Here is a 22,896-nt window from a genome sequence, read left to right on the forward strand (position 1 = left end):
AAATGGGTGTAAGTGGATATGCCAACTATTCTGTTTGCTCTTCTGAAATATGAATACTAATTTTGAAAGAAACACTGCACAGTAATGTTCAAACATAACACTGGTTGATTTCAGTGTTTGTAAATACACAGTTGCCTCATACGAATGCACTGTTGCCATTTAATACTTTGTTGTTCCTCCGCGCGCCTTAATCACCCCTTGGCATCGTGAAGGCATTGAAAGAATCAACTTTTTAATATACTCCTCACTCAGTTCATGAATCCACACACCCACAATGGTCTCCAACAGTTCCCGTTTATTCCGTGGCTTCTTTTTGCTGATAGCATTTCCCATAACCTTCCAACAATTCTCAATAGGATTGAGATCAGGGCTATTTCCAGGCCATTCTAACACTCAAACCTTATTTTGTCTAAGGAAGGATTTTACCTGAAATGTAGAAATACATGATTAATAACCATTAACATCATCTGCTTCCTGTTTGGTACAAATATTAATCATAGGACTCACCTTCAAAGCTCTGTGGCAAGGAGCGGAGTCATTCTGAAAAATGCAACTGGAAACATCTCCAAACTGGTCTCTTATCGTTGGCATAAGCTTCCTTTCAAGGATGCTTATGTAGGCATCCGCGTTGACAGTGCCATTTATGAAGTCCAGACGACCCACTCCGTGACTGGAAATGCACCCCCAGACCATCTGTTCTTGTGGGTGTTTGACTGTATGTGTTACACATGATGGCAAAAATTCCTCACCTTTCCTTCGACGCACAAACACTTTTCCATCTGAGCCATGCAGACAAAATTTGGACTCGTCTGAAAAGATTACTCTGTTCCACATCTCTGGTGTCCATGTCGCATGTGCTTTTGCCCATTTTAGCCGCTGTTGTCGCATTGTCTTGGTCAATAAAGGCTTCTTTCTAGGACGACAGGCTGAGAGTCTAGCTTCCAGTAGTCTATTTCTTACAGTTCTACTGGTTACTGAGATCACACATTTCTTCCCAGTCTCGCTTTAGTTCATTTGATGACAGGCGACGATCGTTTAGTGAAAGCCTTTTCAATACCCTGTCCTGTTTGGCAGTAGACGCCCTTTTTCGACCTCTTCCTTTCTCGCGAACAACATTTCCGTTTTCCCTGTATTTTTTCAGTAACCTCGAAATCGTAGACTGATTAAAGCCTGTCTTAGAGGCTATCTCTCTCGTGCTGAGACCAACAGAAGAATAAGCAAGTATTGCAGCTTTCTTTTCTGGCGTTAATTCTACTGATCTGCCCATCTTCTCGCTGCAAAGTCTCAACTCAGAATGACAGTATAAACACTGGCTTCATTGTATAAACAATCAACAACAACAAAGAGTTGTGTATTGTTGGAAAAAATTGAGAATTAGTCTAACTATGAATGCAAGAATATGTCAACATTGTTTAACAATAATGGGACTGGTATAAACTGAAGCAAACAGCTGTAAAAGACCAAAAGGCAAAGTAATTCATGGTGATGCAATAAATATTTCCACCACTGTAGTACCACTATGTTAGGTACCAAATAGGTCTGTGATTAGTACCACTATATGTGCGACACCATCATTCTGGCTTGCCTATGATTAGTACCCACTTTATGAGGAACACAACGGGATAGTACGAGTCCCTGTGGTTAGTACACTTATGTGATGAACACATAGGTTTGCATTGCCTGTAAATGGTGCCGCAATGTGCAAAACACAATAGGTCTGTATTACATGTGCGAATTTCATTACCTGTGAGTAGTACCATAATGTGTGGAATACTGTGAGTCTACGCTACTTTTGATTAGTACCGCACCATAACAAATACCATGGTTCTACGTTCCTAGCGATAAGTACCATTATGAGGGGCCGATGACTTGGATTTTGGACCCCCTTAGACTGCAAGCATCATCGATTCAGTATTGTGCTTTAGAAGCAGTCCCTTGGTCAGTAATACTATTGTTTTCCATCAGTTTCTGTAATGTGAGGCACTGGGAGTCGGATCCACTGATTGTTTTAAATTCATATCCATCCATTCATTCTTCATCCTCACATTTTGAATTCCGGTCAGTGGAGGATTTTGAACTTAATTTGTCATTACATTTCGTCTCATTTCATACCATTAGGGGCTGATAACCTAGATGTTAGGCCCCTTTAATCAACAAGCATCATCAATAGATCATTTCCCCTGTCATCTGTTGGTTGCAGTAACATTCTTTATTATTTAACATGCTTGAAGATAAAACGCTGCCGCCCCACGATTGTGTATTCCTTTACTCACAACATTGTAAATGGAAAGTAATGCTGAATGAGGGAAACAATACACCCAATGGTTTGATTACAATAGATGTTCAGTATGCCTCCTTACTACTTCGTTGCACAGTTCACAATGGTGTAGTAGTAGTAACCGTTGGACTCTGTTCAGGGTGTATGGTGTGTCACAAATGACCTGGAAAGCTTCCTGAATTCTTGGTACAAGTTTATCTTCTCTTTCTACAGGGTTCACATAGTAATCAGTTTGTGCAGAACAAACTGTACACTGCGTACTGGGGCTGGGAAACGATTATGCAAAACAAACTAACTTATGCATTCGCATCGAGCATTAACTCTGTCTTCCCCTTCTCACTTCTCCTACCTTCCCTGACACACAGCAACTGGCAACAGCTGGCTCCCTGGCATAGGAAACATGGAAAGTTCATCAATTTGAATTGCATGCCCGGAAGTAACTAAGTAACCTCATTTTCTGGAAAGGAAGAATTTTCTCTGCCATAATAATACTTTATTAACGGTAATATCATTTTACACGCAATAGAGAAAAATAAACAAAACAAACACACTAAAAAGAAAGGTCACTGGAGTATAAGAAGAAAAAGATGTACAGATACATACACAGGTTATATTACAAGTAAGCACAGGAAAGTAAGTGTCACTTCTGGAGATTATGTAAGTGATTTCTAAATTTTGACAGTGAGCAGTTAAATATATCAATATCCACTTTGTTTAGAAATCTTGACATTCGTTCAATTGGCCCATTGAATGCATAGTTAGTTTTATGCCAATTTGTAGACAATGTATTCTTAAACCTCGTGAGTCTGTCTGGTACAACATGTTGGTTAATTTTTTCAAGGAGTTGTGGGCATTTCACCAAGAAGTGAAGCAATTTGAAAAGTGTATCCAGGAATTCACGGCATTATGTCAGACTATGCAAATTTAAAGACTGTTGTAGGGCTGTATAATCAACATTTTCATATGGGAATCCTGCTCGAAATAAATGTGAATGAAGAAATTTATTTGTACTGAGTCTAATCTATGGATAGAGGTCTGATGAGAAGGGTTCCATACAAGTGTACAGTATTCTAGTATAGGGCATACCACAGGTACATACAGCAATCGATAGATAACTAAGTTTGAAAATTCTCTGGAATACCTAGTAATGCAACCCAGTCTTTGTAATCATTTCTTACAAATATTTTCAATATGTTCATTAAATGATAGGTTATAACTGAATAAAACACAAATGTCATTATTTGTGAAACTGGAATTAGAATGTTGTTATTACTAAATTTGTACTGAAATGATATGTTCTTGTTTCTAAAAAAAAACTATTATTTTACATTTTTCATGATTGTTTCAACCCATTTCGAATACAGTACTTTTCCAGATGATATAAATCTTCTTGAAGTTTTAAACAATCAAGTGGACAATTAATTTGCATTAAAATGTTTGCATAGTTAGCAAACAAGAGCAATTCAGGATTCTTAAGTATATCTTTAATGTCATTTATGTACAGAGTAAAAAGTAAGGGCACAAGGTGAGACTCTTGAGGAAATGAAATGAAATGAAATGAAATGTCGTATGGCTTTTAGTGCCGAGATATCCCAGGAAGGGTTCAGCTCGCCAGGTGCAGGTCTTTCAATTTGACTCCTGTAGGCAACCAGCGCGTCGTGATGAGGATGAAATGATTATGAAGACAACACATACACCCAGCCCCCGTGCTATTGGAATTAACCAATTAAGTTATAAGTTAAAAACTTCATTTTCCCGTATTGAACTGAGATTCACAATTAGAATTAAGGAAGGTTCAACCTTTTTAATACAAAATGTGTTGTACAAGATGTTCACAACATATTATTTATTATTAGTACCGGTTTCGACGCTTATTGCATCATCATCAGCCAAAAAATCACAAGTGGGCAAAGTACATATTACAAAAGTTGTATAAATAATTCTTGCAAACTACAAATAAGACTGCTTTTCTCCTTAAGGGCTAAAAGAAAAATGAGTAAAATATGATATAATATGACACATAAAAGCGTTATACTCTAATGAGATAGGTGAGTATTGTGCAATAAAATTGATCTGATGATTAAAAATAAAAGTCTGAATGTGATAATAAAACGATGTAGTAAAATTGTCCACTCTTCTGTTGTTATTCAATGGAGACACACAAGTCCGGGTCCGATGTTATGTGAGGTTGGCGAGACCATCAAAAGGTTTTTGTCTAAGGCTGGGACACCTGATGTTAAGCGATTGAATAAGGTTGATCTTTAAAGTTGTCTCAGCTCAATAAGGGTGGTGAATCTTAAAAGAAAGGAAAGAAAAACTAAGTTAGTGAAATGGAAATCTAAATTGGGATTGCGGCCAAGGATGATAGAATGAGACTCGCCTTGTTCAGCGTGCTGTGTGTGTAGTGTGAGAAGAGTTGTGGACAAGTGAGATGGGTGTGACTAAGTTGAATGAGTGCGAAGGTAGAGTGAGAGGGGTGGAAAGGGGAAGGGGGGGAAAGGGGGAATGGGAGAGGAAAGGGTAGGGAGGCAGAGTTCAAGGCGGGTCAGGAGGGCAGAGTGGTAGTGGTGTGGGACGTGGAAAAGTGCTGTGGAGAGCGTGAAAGATCAATTTTCCTCCCGTGATTTTGATACCTCTAAAGACTTTGATTAGGAAGTCGAAAAGGATATTGGATTTTTCTGAAATTTCGTTCAGGTTTAGATTAGGATTAAAATTGGTCTAGGTGAATGAAACAGTTCTCCGTAACGTCGAGTAAAGGGCCTTTGTTTGTTTTTGAGAATTTCTAGGTCTTATTCTATGGTAGAAAAATTATGCTTTGAATCATATATGTGTTGGCCTATTGCAGAAAATCTATTATATCTGATGGCGTTGACATGTTGTAAGTATCTAACTTTGAAGCTTCGCCCGGTCTGTCCGATGTATGAGGAAAAACATTTCTTGCAAAACGGTAAACACCTGACTTTGCGTGAATGTCGGATCTGTTTATCGACTTGGAATTGTGAACTATATCTTTCTATTGCTGGTTCTGTACGAAATTTTAATATTATGTTTCTTGAAGACGTTAGTTACACTGTGTATGTTTTCGTTGAAGGTAAAGGTGGCGAATAGGGCAGGGTTGGGTTTTTCTTTGGTTAATGTTGTCTTTAGTCTATGTTTAGATTTGTTGATAATGCGTTCTATGAATGAGGTGTTATAACCGTTGTATTTAGCGATGGCACGAATGGTGTTCAATTCCTTCTTTAGGTTTTCATTGGATAACGGTATTTTTAGTGCACGGTCTACCATACTGTAGTAAGTGGCGCATTTATGTGCGTGTGGGTGTGTGGAGTCTCTTCTGATAGTAGTCGCTGTTTGGGTTGGTTTTCTGTAGATATTGTATTCTAAAGAAGGAAGGAAGTCTCTTAATTGTAAGGTCTAAAAAGTTAATTGAGTTGTTGGACTCTGATTCTAATGTGAATTTTATATTAGAATCTACCTTGTTTAAGTTGTTAAGGGTGGTAGCTGCATTAACCGTTCTGTCATCTAGAATCAGTCTCGACCATTATGTCACTGGGTGTTGACAAATTGTAAAGATCAATGTGAAAAATCAAGGCGTCAGGATTTTCTTTTAATACTATCACTGTTCACATGTTCTGCAAGTTCACCCACTCGTATGCCTGGATAGCAGTACCCAATGCCCTCTTCAATTTCGGGGTCCAACATTTCTTATCAATGAGTTTGCCACTATTACTGTACAAGCTTGTTTCTGTTTCGGTTGCCGACGGGATTTTCTCTGTCTTTTTGACACTGCGACTGAGTCACATTCTATGTTTACCTCTTGATAATTTGATTCTAATACTTGAAAACTGTTTTGTGTCACTAAATTGTTACTTACAGTATCTTTAAATGTTTCTGGGTATGCCTAAAATTCTTCGACTTAGCCTCATCAAAATAACTTTCGCATTGTCTCGGCATTTCAACATTATTTTATTTTAGGTTCTTCAACTCGAGTAGTGCATTTTCTAGATCAGTGGATAACATTTTGATTACTTCATCTTTAGATGATAATTAAAGTTCCAGAGATCTTATCCTGAACCTCGAATACGAGGAGTCCGAAGTGAGGTTATCGGAAACGAGATTGTCTGCCGGATCCGTCACTTCGCTACCAAACATATTCTTACATACGCATGCATAACAAGCATTAAGACTATCATTATTTCCGTCTTTAGTTCCATTGCACATCACACACTTATTATTATCGAACACAAAATGCATGGCAGTTACTTGTCTGACTTGTCTGTTCAAGATGAAGCTTATATTCCTCCAATCGCATATGAAACTTTTGTCCACATCATACTTCCTTCAGTGCGATTACCACTTGCTCCGATCTCTTCAGTAATATGGAGCTTTTCTTTAGCCATAAATGACCTATAATGAGAACTCAAACTAGCCATCCTAAGTGTTTGATTTTACTTGAACTGACGCGATATATACATGACACGCTTCTATATTTTGGCGGGAACAGATTTGCCAACAGAGGGGGCAGAAAAATACCAACTTCCAGATTTCAGTTTGTCAGGAGTACTGTGCCAGCCCTGACACAAATAATACCCACCCCGAATTTCCATCTATACTAATATTATAAAGAGGAAAGATTTGTATATTTGTTTGTAACAGATAGACTGAAAAACTACTGAACCAATTTTAAAAATTACTTCACCTATAGAAAGCTACATTGCCAATGAGTAACATGGGCTGTATTTGAATTTCAAAAGGATTCAGGGGGGGAGATATAAAAATATAAAAATAATAGGCTAATATAGGCAAAATCAAATTTGTTATACAAGGATGACAGTCATTTTAATCTCCTTGACGCAAAAAACAAAAGTTGGTAAGCCCTGGGCCCGAAAACTATGTTTTAAGGTCCTAGAACCAACCGTTCTGGAGATATTGGCACCCTGCTCTGGGAATTGGATAAAGAAATGAACTGCCATAACCATGGCAACGTCAGCTCCAGTATTCTACAGCAGCGAAACGATCTGCAATATATCACAAAAACCTAACATGTTACAGACATGAAAATTGGTATTTGGAATCTCCTTCAAAAATAAATGAACACACTTTTTTTAAATCCACTTAAAGGGGTGAAATAATAGAAAAGCGGGTGAATTTTTAAAACGAGTATCTTCTTATACTGCTTTTCCCACACTTGTGAGGTCGTGGGTGCGAACTGTGTCCCACATGTGGATTTGACCCTGTTTTATGGTTGGACGCCCTTCCTGACGCCAACTCTATGTGTAGGGATGTGATTACTATTGCGTGTTCTTGTTATGGTTGGTAATGTGGTGTGTGAGTATGAAGATGAGTGTGTTGGGACAAACACAAACAACCTGTCCCCGAAGCAGAAGAATTAATCACACGTGATTAAAATCCCCGATCCAGCCCAGAATCTAACCCGGAACCCTGTGAACCGAAGGCCTCAGCCAAGGAGTGGAGCAGTTTTTAAAATGAGTATATCTGCAGTATATCTCATATACTTAACATGTTACAGATGTGAAAATTGGTATTTGTAATACCCTTTAAAAATAAACGCATACTTTTTGTTTTCGGATAATCAACTTAAGCTGGAGATGGAAAATAAGTGAAGGAGTTGAATTCTCTTTATGAGGATACTTATATCTCAAAAACTAAAATGTTACAGACATGAAATTTGCTATTTGGAATCTCCTTTAGAAATAAACTCTTCTTTTACAACTTAAAGGAGGACTGTTTCTTGCATCTAAAGTTCCATGTCGCATGTTCCAGATTTAGTTCTGCCAGTAGCCTGGGCATCTTAGCCCCAAAAAGCAATGCGACAGATGTGGTTTACAAAGAGGTTCTGGGGTAAATGAAATACAATTTTTCGGTGAGTTTTTATACTTTAGGGATTTTCAGAAAATGTCTTAGTGCAGTACCGAGAAACAATTACTTTTATCAGCTTACGAAATCCTCGCGAGCGAAGCCGTGGGTAACAGCTAGTTTGATATATAAATGACATCTAACCATAAAGCAATACATAACCTCTCACTACCCACAACGCTCATAGACACATCATTAGTTCCCAGACCTTTAATTTCATCCTGAGTTCTTTTATATATAACCATCAATATAACTGATATCACTTGTGACCAGAAAAATTCCTTGTCACTATTGTGGTAAACAGTACAAAGGACTTAAAATTCATATTATCAAAGCCCACCCAGAAGAATATTGTGAATCACTTGTAAATACGACCTCTTCGACTCCTACACCTGACCCAAATGTAGGGTTGGAAGATCTCAACTCATCTTTATCATCGCCCCATTTACAAGAACCGCATAAACACGGAGACATAAATAATACATATGAAGGGGAAATGAGATGAGGAATTTCTGTACACTTAAGGTGTGCAATCCCGATCACAGCGTGACATCAAGCACGCACATCGTGTCTTACGCAACCGAAGAACATTCTGTATTAACACCTAACGAACGCCTTGATACCCAGGAAACCGGGAATGCAAATTCGTATGGAAAAAAAAAAAAAAAAAAAACAATTGACAAGAGCCTCGGGAAGTCAAATGTCAATACTGTAGCCAGTATTTCCTGGTGAGAGGACCGTGTCCATATCAGTTGCTCTCATCCCGACCAACATCGTGAAAGATTGCTTCAGAATCACACAGCCAAAGTATCTCAAACAGATACATCCGGTCCAGTCCCTAGCGAAGATCTCAATCATAGCGACGACGGGGGTATATCAGGTAATTCATCTCTAAAGTACAAACAAGACATTCGCATTTGGAAATCATAATTTGAACAATTCAACGACGATCATGGCTATAATAAATTGGTTCAAGATTTTCTATCATTCCTCTTCACATCGATTAAGCTAGGAAGAAACGCCGTCTAGCTCGTAACGAAAAACACCACAGTCACTCGTCAAATCCACAGTGTGCAGACAAATGTGCCTGCGAAAAAAGACTAAACAAATATAACTACGAACTGGCCCAATACCAGTTCTACAATCAGAGACGGAAGGCAGTGAGGTGGGCGGGAAAACAAGTCCGAGGTATGTAAAATCGACCTTGGAAACATCCATAGCTCCTTTTCCGATATATTTTCCCATGAAAATTTACACGAAAGGGAAATTTACCCTTCAAAAATCACTGAAGCGGAGCGTGTGGAAATTAATGAAATGTTCGTGCCTGCAGTGTCAAAGGAGGAAATTACTGCTGCCGTCCATCATATCACAGTGGATACAGCACCGGGCCCACATCGCGTTTTGATGAGAGCCCTTAAAGACGACGACGTACAGGCTATCATCACAAAAATATCAACCAGAATGCTACAAACTGGTGAAATTCCCGAAAGCATGAACAATTTTGCTATATAAGAAAGGCGATCCGAAGGCCGTATCGAAATGGCGACCCATCATTATCTGTTCAGTCATTAGAAGAGTAATAGAAAGAGTACTTGACAGTCGCCTACGTGAGTACATCCACTATAATGAACACCAGCGAGTATTCTGTTCAACTCCAGGCACCATTATAAATACTTCCACCATTCTCGGTGCATTGTTAAAAATGCTAAACAGAGGAAAGAAGACATCATGGTAATTTTCTTGGACATTCGAAAAGCATTTGACAATATTGGCCACAGCCACCTTCTAGAAACTCTACAGTCCGAAGGAATACCTTCAAAACTCAGGGACGTAATTTCCAACCTTCAGACTGGGAACGTCACTCAAACGAAATACAGAGGGATAGAACAAAACCTATCCTCATAAAGAGAGGTGTAATGCAAGGATCTTCATTATCACCAGCCCTCTATAACCTATTCGTAGATCATATCTAGACGAGCTAAGCGAAGATGGTCTCTTGCTGCATTACGGGGCATCTCTGTCACCCGAACTACCATCTATAACTGTAATGGGCTTTGCCAACAACACCGTCATCATCAGGAAGAACAAAGAAGCCCCCTTAGATCTTATTTGACTATCCTGCAGGAGGTTTGAAGAAATAGGTTGTGATATCAATCCACAGAAGTGTCCAGAGATATGTGTAATTCGAGGTGAATTGAAGCAAGGGTCACTATCCGTGGAGGAAGACTATACCATTGACTTAATCGGAGACTGCAAATAATTTCGTTACCTTGGAACTACCTTCAGGGACACTCTAGTATTAGACGAGACTGCTGTAATGAAAGACCTTCACAATAAGCTCCAACTTCTAACATCATCGCCACTGCTTAAGGAATTACATGTTATAAATCTCATTTTTGGTCCGTATTGAAAACTTACAGTTCAAAAATAATAAAGGTGTTCTTTAATCCATTTTTCGCCCTCAATTTAGGGCATCTTCAGCCTAAAAACAATCTTCAAGAGTACACCTTATATTAATATGGAAGTTAAAATTGTAGCCAGTTACTAAAATTCAGTACATAAAAATGTGAAAAATTATACCATTGTACAAACATGTTAATGGAAACACTGTCAATGATTAAACCATAAACTATTTTGTCAGAGACTAAAACTTATTCCGTTAAAAGTTTTCTAATTAAAATGGTTCATTTAAAATTGTTAGTGGAATACCAAAGTGACAATGACATAATGCCAACAACATGAGGGCATGAAACACAAGCACAAAAATGAATGTCATAAATACAACATGTTCAAGGCCGCTGATGAAATCACCTTATGCTCACAATTTCTGAGACTCACTGGCATATTTGCAATGCTCATACTTCAGCTTTATGGTAAAGCCTGAAGCAGAGAGGGGCACAAAGCAACATTGCATACTACACAACAATACCGAGTGTCCCGCTGCTGGCCTTTCGCCACACAAACTACGCATGTCTTATTTGCATGCAGTCTTGATTTTGAGGCTGGATTGAAATCTGGAAAATGCCTTCCCTAGAATCGAGTTGACAAGCTAGTGGGTGCGGGTCTCACTGATCGAATTGGCAAGGCTCTGGAATGTACATTTTCCACCCCAAGCGACCTTTCCATAGGAGTAAACTTTCGTCAATAGATAGACGATCATCTGGCAAATAGGAAATTTTAAATTTTGATACAAGAATGTCTAAAACTGGCTTCACTTTGTAGAGTTTTGGGGATACTTGCCAATTGTAAACCTCATTATCGGAGAAATGTAAAAATTTCAGAAGAAGGAAAAAATGTTTCTCAGACATGGTCTCGTAAAACACAGGCGTAGCAAACAATCTATTACGAAAAATAAGAAGATAGCTTCAGCTTTTGAATTATACCCTGAAGAAAAAATATCCCAAATAAAAGTTTTATTTCTTGTTAGTACAACCCCAATCCCTCTCTCTGCTGCTTCTTTTCATTTTAGCTGTTCGTATACTAGCTTGTATTGATTGCTGACTGTACAGATTAGTTTGCTCTGCAATAAGTTTGCACAGTTCATCATCAATGAAATGCTCAAATATTACGTCCGGTTCTTTTTTATTTAAAAGTTCACCCTGAATTCCACTTTGGTATGTAGCTGGAAATCAGGTTGTCCTTTTTTCAATATAAATACTATTTGTTCGAGGCGTCGACCTCGAAAGATCTTTTGCCCCTGCTTGCACCATATGTTATGAACCTGCGTGTTTGTAATGGCGGAAGTGTAAAGTGTTGAATATAAGGAAAGGAACATTAAGGATGACACAAACACCTAGTCCCCAGGCCAGGGATATTAATAATTTACCATTAAAAACCCCTGACCCAGCCGGGAATCGAACCCGGGGCCTCCGGGTGACAGGTGGACCGCGTTGTCCCCTACACCGCGGGGCCGGACTACATCTCCTTACATCCCAGTCACTAGGCAGAGTAGGAGACAAAACGCTCTCACTTTCTGATTCGCTGCTCTCGTCAGAACTCGAACTCGGCACCTATCCACTATCTACAGTGGTGGAAATATTTATTGCATCAGCATGAATTACTTTATCTTTTTGTCCTTTTCAACTGTTTGCTTTCAGTTTATACCAGTCCTATTATTGTTAAACATTGTTGAAAGTCTGACTTCTTCTCCTATATATTCCAACAATACACAACCCTTTGTTGTTGTTGTTGTTGTTGTTGTTGTTGTATTTACAATGAAGCCAGTGTTTATACGGTCATTTTGAGATTGGACTTTGCAGCGGGAAGTGGGTAGATCGGTTGAATTAACGCCAGGAAAGAAAGCTGCTATACTTGCTTATTCATCTGTTGGTCTAGAGATAGCCTCTAAGACAGGTTTTATTCAGTCTACGATTTCGAGGATAGTGAAAAATACAGGGAAAAAGGAAATGTTGATCATGAGAAAGGAAGAGCTCGAAAAAGGGCGTCTGCTATGAAACAGGACATGGTATTGAAAAGGCATTCACTCAAGGATCGTCACCTGTCATCAGCTGAACTAAAGTGAGACTGGAAAGAAATGAATGACATCTCATTAAGCAGTAGAACTGTAGAAAATAGACTACTGGAAGCTGAACTCTCAGCCTGTCGTCCTAGAAAGAAGCTTTTATTGACCAAGACAAGGCGACAACCGCGGCTAAAATGTGCAAACGCACATGCGACATGAACATCAAAGATGTGGAACAGAGTAATCTTTTCAGACGAGTCCAACTTGAATCTGCATGGCTCAGATGGAAAAGTGTTTGTGCGTCAAGGTAAAGGTGAAGACATTTTGCCACTATGTATAAACATACAGTCAAACACCCACAAGGACAGATGTCTGGGGGTGCATTTCCAATCACGGGGTAAGTCATATGAACTTTATAAATAGCACTGTCAGCGCAGATGCCTACATAAGCATCCTTGAAAGGAAGCTTATGCCAACAATGAGAGACCAGTCTGGAGATGTTTTTTTCAGGATGACTCCACTCCTTGCCACAGAGCTTTGAAGGTGAGTCCTATGATTAATATTTGTACCAAACACGAACCAGATGACGTTCGTGGTTATTATCACATATTTCTACATTTCAGGTAAAATCCTTCCTTAGACAAAACTCGGTTCAAGTGTTAGAGTGGCCTGGAAACTGCCCTGATCTCAATCCTATTGAAAACTGTTGGAAGGTTATGGGAAATGTTGTCACCAAAAACAAGCCACGGAATAAATGGGAACTGTTGGAGACCCTCGTGCATGAGTGGTTTCATGTACTGAGTGAGGATTACATGAAAAAGTTAATTCATTCAGTGCCTTCATGATGCCAAGCGGTGATTAAGGTGTGCGGTGGAACAACAAAGTATTAAATGGCAACAGTGCATTTATATGCGGCAACTGTGCTTTTACAAGCATTAAAATTGATCAGTGTGATGTTACAACATTAATATGCAGTGTTTCTTTCAAAATTATTATTCATTTTTTAGAAGAGCAAACAGAATAGCACACATATCCACTTAAATCCATTTTTCAAGAAAGTGTCAAATGATAAAAAACAAGCGGTTTTATAAAAACAAAAATTAAGAATAAAATTAAATTGATAAAAAAATATTGCACATATTCATTTCTGATAGAAATAGAGAGAAATCAGGCCAATTGAGCTCAGTTATTCAATGATTATAACAAAAATGGTCAATTATAAAAGGTGATGCAATAAATATTTCCACCACTGTAAACTAGAATCACTGCAACTATCTTCCTCACTGAGTTTGAGAATATCCCGTATATTATCACTCGGAAGATCTACAAATCTTTTGGACATGTTCGCAACATGCAGAATTAAAACAATAAATCACAAGAGATATTTATATACCAACAAAACAACTTATGAGAGCTTAAAACAATCACTGAGACACGCAATACTATGCTCCACGCAGCACACTGACTGAGCTTCTCGCACCAGCAATAGCCAAGCACCACATAGGTTGTTCTTGTGCTACGCAGCTACTGTATGTAGCAGATAACAAAGGGATTCCCAGACGAGAACTGCTTAGATACACGAAAGTGAAAAAAAATCTGTCAGACAGCAGCACCTCTCGGAACATGGAGAAAGTTTCAAACCTACCACTTGTTTCGTAACAGAGATAAAATATAAAAACTTTCCGCGCTTCACATGGCTCATACCCATCGGCAGGCTCGCTCCGCCCGCGTCACCTGAAGCGAGCCCCACTCTACGGGTTAAAAAATATAGTCGATGGCCAGCGGAAGTACTTTCTGGACACCGTGTATAACCCACATAACCCATTAACACTGTCCACTCCACTCTTGGTTTTATTATAAAATGTCATTATAACAGCTTTCTTCTTATCTCCGATGTCAGGATCTATATTGTCACGGTGCATAGTGGAGGCAACTAATACCACTTTCCCTTTCCTTGGAACATATTGTATGATGTAAGCTTGACCAAATTTGTGAAACGGAATGAGTTTGTCAGTAACTCCAGGTCACTCCATTAGACAGCTCTAATCGTTGTCCCTCGATATATCGCAGACTGTCACGTATTATCTCTACTGTGTTTGGTATAAACAACAATATGTATTAACAATAAAAATGTTACAACAATGACAACAATAACTGGCAAGTGTTGGTTATAAAATTAGGAAGATGAAAGGTCGAGGGTTGGATGGACGAAAGAAAATGGAAACCTGGAGAGGACTTCAAAGGAATCTTTTAATTTTTTTTTAAGGATGCGAAAGGTGTGAATATGTCTATATTGGGTAGTAAGTTACCAAGAGTAGGCAGACGGTGGAAGATAGAGCGTTGTTGTAAGGTTAGGTGCGGACGGGACACATGAGTGCGCTGGTTGCGTGTTGGGCAGGGAGGAACGCGTATAGGGAAGTACGCCGGAAGAGTATTACATTTGGTGTAGCCATTGATCATTTTATATATCTGAATTGTCACTTTCACCAACAACTTCATCTCCTTTTCGCCACCAAGTAATTCACCGATATCCTTATCGGTTAGTTTGTCCATTGTGAAACTCCCAAGGGTCCACGAGAATATTAGATCTCACTGTAAACTTATGCAAGCACGCGCGCTGGGTAAAAATTACCAAGACTTACATCAGAGTGCAACAGTCAACAGTTCGAGCAACGCTAGTGGTACAAAAATTGCAAGTAATCGGGACAGCATGCGAGAGTCCATTGGTAAAGTAGCACGGGGTGGAAGACAGAATACTCGTTACACCAAGAATTATTCACAATTAAGTTTGCCCCGGGTAAAAAATACCCACGTGCAAGTCCTAACAGGTTAAAAGAGTTGAATCTGGTATTCTTGTGTGTCGATTATCTAGAAGAGCTGATAAATACATCCATCTGGAGAGCAAGGATCTCAAGTTTAAATTTTCAGCTCGTACAGTTAAAAATAAGAGTTCTTTGTTTTTTGCTTTGCTAGCAATGTATAATACTATAGAGCTTTTAAGTTGATTATTATCATTGTAATTCAGCATTGTAATTTGTTTACAGGGTGTTTTTGAAGTGGATGCAGAGAAAGGACTCACTCTGGTGGAGGTTGCAGATGGTGTGACAGTACCTGATATCATATCTAGCACTGGCTGTGATTTTGAAGTTTCACCGGAACTGAAACCGATGGGTCGGGTGAAGTTGCATCGAGAGGATGTATGTTAATTCAACTGAATCAGGGAAAACTTTACTTTCGAGCACATTAGACTGAATAATACCTGCTCATCAAAGAGATTTAAAGAGAGTGTATGATATAGACTGTGACAGACTTGAACATATTGCTCCCATCCCTCTGTAGTGCATTTGGGCAGTCTTTCCCTTTGCATTGATGATTGCCTCTGTGAATGGAGCCGCAGGAGCTAAGATTTAATTTCCAAAAATTTGAATTAGTCTGACATGGAAATATCACTTCATACTATTCCTCTTCTTGCCACCTAGAGTGACAATTAAAGAAAGTACCTTTTCTGAGAATTACTGAGCTTGATGAGCTGTAAAGATATATCTATAAGCAGTAGCTCACAAGAGCTCCTTTGTTGATTAAATATGAAATATTACATTAGGAGTAGATATGCCTAGGCTTCAGCCCCTTCCTTTATTCTCTAGATATTGCTGAGATCCCTTAATTGAGGAGCGTTTTTTCAAAACTTGACATTTGCAGCAAACATCAATTTTTTTTTTTTTTTTTTTTTTTTTTTTTCACTTAGAAGCATATGCATGAAACATTTCAAATTTTCGTCGATATTAGTTCCAATAGAGACAAACACGGTACCTGAATAGAACTAGTAGAAACTTAAGGTGGATGAGGTAAGATTAGAAGATAATTTTCTCAAGATTTTTCAAAAGTCGATGTATGCAAATATACTGGTAAAAGGACACTTTACATTAATACTCTAAATGAATGATATACTTTTGTTTATGGAATTATTTACTTATTTTTATTTCTGTTACTTTGTGAATAATATTTTTTGAATATTTATTGATTTTTGAGCTCCATTGTCATACATTTTATAACATAGGCTACTTGGTATTGTAAGATTGCATAATATTATTAGATTCCAATATATTTAGCATCAAGCAATGTAACATAAAACAAAATAAGGTATTAACCTTTATTTTCAATCCCATTGTAATGAATGAACACATTAATATCACACAAGTTTAATTAAATTAATCTACTCAATTAATATTTAAGAACTCATCAAAACACATAGCCATCAGAAGGCTGTTACTTGTCTTCTAACACAACTCTGTTAGAAATCCACAGCATCATCCGGTATTTCAAAAAACTTCAGCAGAGCTTGAACATCCTTCTTCTTTTCTTTGGTAAAACAGAGCATGTTTCATGGCTGGATTTCATTTTCAGAACTTCTACTTCCACTGGGTATGCGAAGTAGGTATCCTGTACTGATACGGAGACTTTCTTATGTCTCTTATTATCTGTGATAACACGTTGACTATTAATTTTAAATGGCAACCTAGTTCGTAGTATCTTCTGCGCACTCTCTTTCATATCTTTGATTTCCCAGTCCCTGCTCAGAATTTTAAGGGTGCCGTGCTTCTCTAAGATATCATAGTATTGTTTGGGAGACAGTATGTTTTCCTGTCTTCTGTAAGATTTCTCAATTCTACCGAACACTCTGTCTGGAGCCATGTAGCTGTGTCCCCAAATAGGGAAGAAACATAGAATATGCAACATAGAATAACATGCTTTTTTTTTTTCCAAGAAAGCAGCAAGTGTGGCCAGGATAACACTGTTTTTGTTTTAACTGCTACAAGAGTCTGAGAATAAATGTATTGTGGTAGGGCCATCTTTGTGCAGCTTCTTTTCTAGGTTAAAAAGAAAGTCCAATAAAGCCGAAGCAACTTGGTTGCAACCTCTTGAGGATTCTGTTTGTTGACAAGTATAGAAAAATGTCTTCCTTTCTCTGCTTCTTTGAGTGAATCATGATGCAGAGATTGTATAACCGCACTTGTCTAGCATAGAAAACTTCACTCACTGATAACTTTGGAATTGATTGATTGATTCTGTTGCATGTCAAAACATATCTTGATGACACCTGGGTTTTCTTCTTTCATTATTTGATAAAACTGCTTTGCACGAAGTTTATGCAATCTATAACTTGTCCTCAGTACATTCTTCTTCTCTAGGCATGTTTCTGTCTTTATTTTCATCATACTAATTTTACAAGTGGAGCATGTATCAGTGTAAGTAGTTTTGAATGACAGATTGAAACACTTACAGAATATATACTTGTATTTTGACAGCGAGCACAGTTTCAAAGATTGAAACACTTACAGAACATATACTTGTATTTTGACAGCGAGCACAGTTTCAATCCAGAACTTATCCTTTCTTCACAAAATGTCTTCCACATCTTATTGACTGAGAGATATGACTGTAAATATCCTCCCTTAGACTTTCCCCTGCCATGATGGCTCTCTCTGCATTTATACCTTTTGATGTGATTCTTAATGGCAACCATTATGTCCTTGTGTTCCTTGCCTGTTCTGTCACCACGTCGATTTTCCTTAGGTAACTTCCCAGTATGATGAAACCTACTAGCCAGATAAGATAATCTGTCCTTTGACATGCCAGAAATTCCTTGAAAAGTTGCAGCACAGACAAGTATTATTTCACCAGTTTTCTTCCTAATGCTGTACTTCACAGAAACAGTTTTCTTCTTCCTAGCACTTTCAATGTTCACTACCCTGCGCTGAGGTGTGGAAATGTGGATATACTTCAATAGAAACTTTTCTTGATCGATCTTGTGTAAAGAAGTCACATGATTATAGAATTCTGTGTTATCTTCATAGCAGAGTTCAACAGCTTTGAATTGTTTCATCCTTTTAGTTTCTGTACTTGCGGGTGAGTCTTTGAGTCCATGAATGCATTTTATATTAGGTTTGCTTTTAGTTCTAGCCAGCTTTCCAGGTACTCTCTTGTTGTATCTAGACTTTCTTCCACCGACACATTCCTGAACTGGCATGCCAGTTTCAGAATCTTCACATTCATTATTCATACTGTTGTAGAGTGAAATAGTTCCTCATACAGGAACTTCTCAAGGAGTGAGTTTCATTTTGTCAACGACAATGAGGGTTAATCACGGGACATGTGGCATGCAGTTCCAAGAATACATCCTTTCAATAAAGGAGTCCGGCGTTTTATTGTTCCACAGAATAACACTTCCGATTATCCATGAGAATGCCACATGATTAATAGTTAACTGCATTTATCGAGTTTTGCTTTAACTTTCCGAGAGCATATATTGACTTCTGCAAAAATCTAGTGATTTCAACCACTTCTATACACGGCAAATATCGACTTATGCAAAGGATGATTGCACAGGATGGTGAGCAAGGTCAAATTGATAACATTAGAATGCATAACTCCATTCCAAATTTTTTTGCATTTATCGAGTTTTGAAAAAACACTCAATTCTGCATAAAATGTAAGGGTGAGTCAAATGAATGTTACCACTTAGGACTGATATGTTTTTATCATTTATTGAATAAATCATGTTATTGTTTATTTATTTATTTATTTATTTATTTATTTATTTATTTATTTATTTATTTATTTATTTATTTATTTAATAATTTATTTATTCATACTTCCCAATTTATTGGTTGCCACAGTACAAAGTATACCATACACAAGTGTCTTACTACAGTATATGAATCTGTAAACACATTACATTATAAATTTAGAAAAATTTGGAAAATTTGACAAAGACATTATTGCTAGTTATAAAGATGATTCCTTAGAAATTGAAGAGCCTCTAGGGCTGAAAATGAGATCAAAACTGTTGAAATAATATTTGAGTGGTACCTCTGCAACCCACAAACAGTCCAGTGACTGTGACACTCTTTAAATTGTATGTGGGTTTGAAGAGGTCTGCAGTTGGTTCAAATATTTCTTTCTTCTCTTGGTCAGCCACTGTTAGCTGGTCTATTTCAAAGCACACTGTGGGATCAGCGATGAAGCCAGCCAACTCTTTGGACTTTATCAATGGCAGTTATGTCCACTCTTCATGTACTGTCATTTTGAGCTATGTAGTGGACTTCTTCATGAACTTCCCAATTGTTTTCTGCCAAACAAGTCACTATCCTTGTTTGTATGCGATAGTGTCTTGTATTTATTACAAGTAACAACTCTCATTATTGTTCCGTATTGAAGATGACGTTAGGCATAGATATCAAGGATAATTTAATAAAAAACCACCTATTCAATACTTTCCACGTTTAATGTGGTTATTATCTACATGATTTTATGTAGACTTATTTGGTCAGGTACATGTTTCACCCATTATTTTGGGCATCTTCAGCCTGTAAACAACCTTTAGGTCAAGGTTTGGGACCTTTTTAACCAATATAAACATACCAATATGTACACTATATACAACATATACATTATATACAATATATACAAACATAAGTCAGTACAGTAAAGTTTTTTGGTCCTAATCTATCTAATATGGAAAATGTCCAAAACTAAAATGGATCTTCTTTTCGGTGAAGAGGATTGCATATCGGGGTTTATGTGACCCCTATATCATATTAAGTTCTTGACGTATCGTGTCTGGTGACAGGATGTGTCGTCAACAATAAGTGGAGATTTGAACTGATTGTAGGTTTTTCAATCTTGACCAACCTACAATCAGTTCAAATCTCCACTTATTGTTGACGACACATCCTGTCACCAGACACGATACGTCAAGAACTTAATATGATATAGGGGTCACATAAACCCCGATATGCAATCCTCTTCACCGAAAAGAAGATCCATTTTAGTTTTGGACATTTTCCATATTAGATAGATTAGGACCAAAAAACTTTACTGTATTGACTTATGTTTGTATATATTGTATATAATGTATATGTTGTATATAGTGTACATATTGGTATGTTTATATTGGTTAAAAAGGTCCCAAACCTTGACCTAAAGGTTGTTTACAGGCTGAAGATGCCCAAAATAATGGGTGAAACATGTACCTGACCAAATAAGTCTACATAAAATCATGTAGATAATAACCACATTAAACGTGGAAAGTATTGAATAGGTGGTTTTTTATTAAATTATCCTTGATATCTATGCCTAGTGTCTTGTATTTCTCGACAATTCTCCATGTGGACAGAAGCCCAGGATGTGCTAAAGTTTCAATCTCACTACAGTGTCTTCATTGGTTTCCATCTTGACTTCTGCCATGGAGAGCCTTCACTGGAGTTACGTTTGCGTGTAATTTTAAAGCGTCACGCCAGTCTGAACTACTTTCATGCCATTCCGAACTACTTAAACGTTCTCTGGTTTCCAGCCATCTGTTTGCAGGGAAGTATTCCTGATAAAGAGCCACACATTTTCCATGGGTTTTCAATTGGCACCATTTTTTGTAATCTCAGACCTAAGGATCATTCTAATGACTTTGGAGGTCTTGACATTTATGACATCATTGATACCAAACTCTGAAAAACATGTTTCTTTTTGTCTAATTCTAAGTCTCCAATATGTTACAAGAATGATACTCCTGAAGGAAAGATTCCCATCACAACTTGCATAACCCTCAAATAGCTTGATCCAATAAACATTATCGAATGCCTTTTCTAGATCTACGAACGCCATGTACATAGGCTTGTCTTTCTTTATTCGATCCTTGTTAAGATCAGACTTAGTCAGGATTGTTTCACATGTTCCTAAATTTCTTCTGAAACCAAATGACCTTCTCCCACTTAGTTTCAACTTGTCTTTTCATTCTTCTGTAAATAATAAGTGTTAAAATAATGCAGGCTTGTGATACTAAACTACTGGTGCCACAGTTTTCTCACTTACCGAGCTTGATAGCTGCAGTCTCTTAAGTGCGGGCAGTATCAAGTATTTGAGAGATAGTGGGTTCGAACCCCACTGTTGGCAGCCCTGAAGATGGTTTTCCGTGGTTTCCCATTTTCACACCAGACAAATGCTGGGGCTGTACCTTATTTAAAGCCACGGCCACTTCCTTCTCACTCCTAGCCCTTTCGTGTCCTATAGTCGCCGTAAGACCTTATCAGTGTCGATGCGACATAAAGCAACTTGTTTTCACACTTGTCAGCACCTGCTTTCTTGGAAATAGGTATAACAACATTCTGTCTAACCCTAGAATAGTAGACATAATCACCCACCTATTATTAGTAGACATACGTAAAAATAACGTGTCAAAGGAATTTTTGGTAAATGAGCAAGTAAATCCACGTGTAAGTTATCTATATTTACAAAAACAAATAATTTCACTTATCACAATACAAAATAAAGCTAGTTTCACAGAATGGTGCACAAAACCTACAGAAACTGTTAAATGTTTCGTTAAAAACGAATAACACATAAGAAATTAATTACAAAGTTCTGGTTTTGCCTCAACAATGGGGTAGCATGAACACACGACGTACAATATGCCAAACAATAGGGCACAGCCTGAAGAGTATCAGATACTTAGGTTGTCATCAAGTGGAACATTCAGGACATTTCTTCTTTAGATGTTCGCCGCATATGGGCCTGTTGCAGGAGCAGTATGTAGTCGCCATTCTTTTGATGCTCGACCGGCAGGAAGCACAGTACTTCCTCTGTCCCTTGTAGTCTGAAGCTGACGTTGGATTTGGCCCATCATCTTGTACGAGCGAGTTGTTTATAAACGTCTTCACCTTCGTTTGCATGGTAGAGATGGCTAGCCTTCGTGATTACCATGGAGCTGCTGGTTGCTTGCGGAGTTCTTCATAAAGTGCAACCTTGAAAGTGCCTTTTTTTTCTCCACGATGGAGCCTGCACAAATTGTGAGAATATATAATGAATGAATTTATGCAAGCTATATTTATCATATTAAAGAAAAAGCATAGTGGCCACCGTTTAGTTTTTCGTCCACAGTCCATGTTTGAACACATCTGATCAAATACATCAAACCCACATTTGCTTTGGTTGTAACAAGGGATTATTTCTGGCTTTTTGGCTTTCACACTGATTGATACATCATCGTGCATTGTTGAGATGACCGTCACAAGTTTGTTTTTCTTCGGCGTGTAGGACACTGCTGTCTCATTTTCGTGCAAAATGAACAAACTGGATCCAACTTTCCTTTGGGTCTTGGGGTCCTTGAACTCAGAAGGTAGTTCTGGTTTGTCCTTTTGAATAGTTCCCTTGTGCCAACAGGGATTCAATTAAAGGTACACTTGTGAACCATCTATCCATTGTAACATTCCGGTTAGTTCCTTGTATG

At 38.0% G+C, this 22,896-nt stretch overlaps 1 protein-coding gene across 1 annotated transcript in view; it reads left to right on the forward strand.

The window, feature by feature from the left end:
- SCOT (Succinyl-CoA:3-ketoacid CoA transferase) overlaps window positions 1-19,199 on the forward strand; it is a 140,929-nt gene extending 121,730 nt beyond the window's left edge. Inside the window, exon 10 of the mRNA XM_067137372.2 lies at window positions 15,662-19,199. Coding sequence (XP_066993473.1) covers window positions 15,662-15,823 — 162 coding nt within the window. The 3' untranslated portion in view covers window positions 15,824-19,199. The remainder of the gene's footprint in view (window positions 1-15,661) is intronic.
- Window positions 19,200-22,896: the final 3,697 nt, after the last annotated feature.

This window comes from Anabrus simplex, chromosome 1 (genome assembly GCF_040414725.1).
Source record: "Anabrus simplex isolate iqAnaSimp1 chromosome 1, ASM4041472v1, whole genome shotgun sequence".
NCBI classification, from domain to species: Eukaryota; Metazoa; Arthropoda; class Insecta; order Orthoptera; family Tettigoniidae; genus Anabrus; species Anabrus simplex.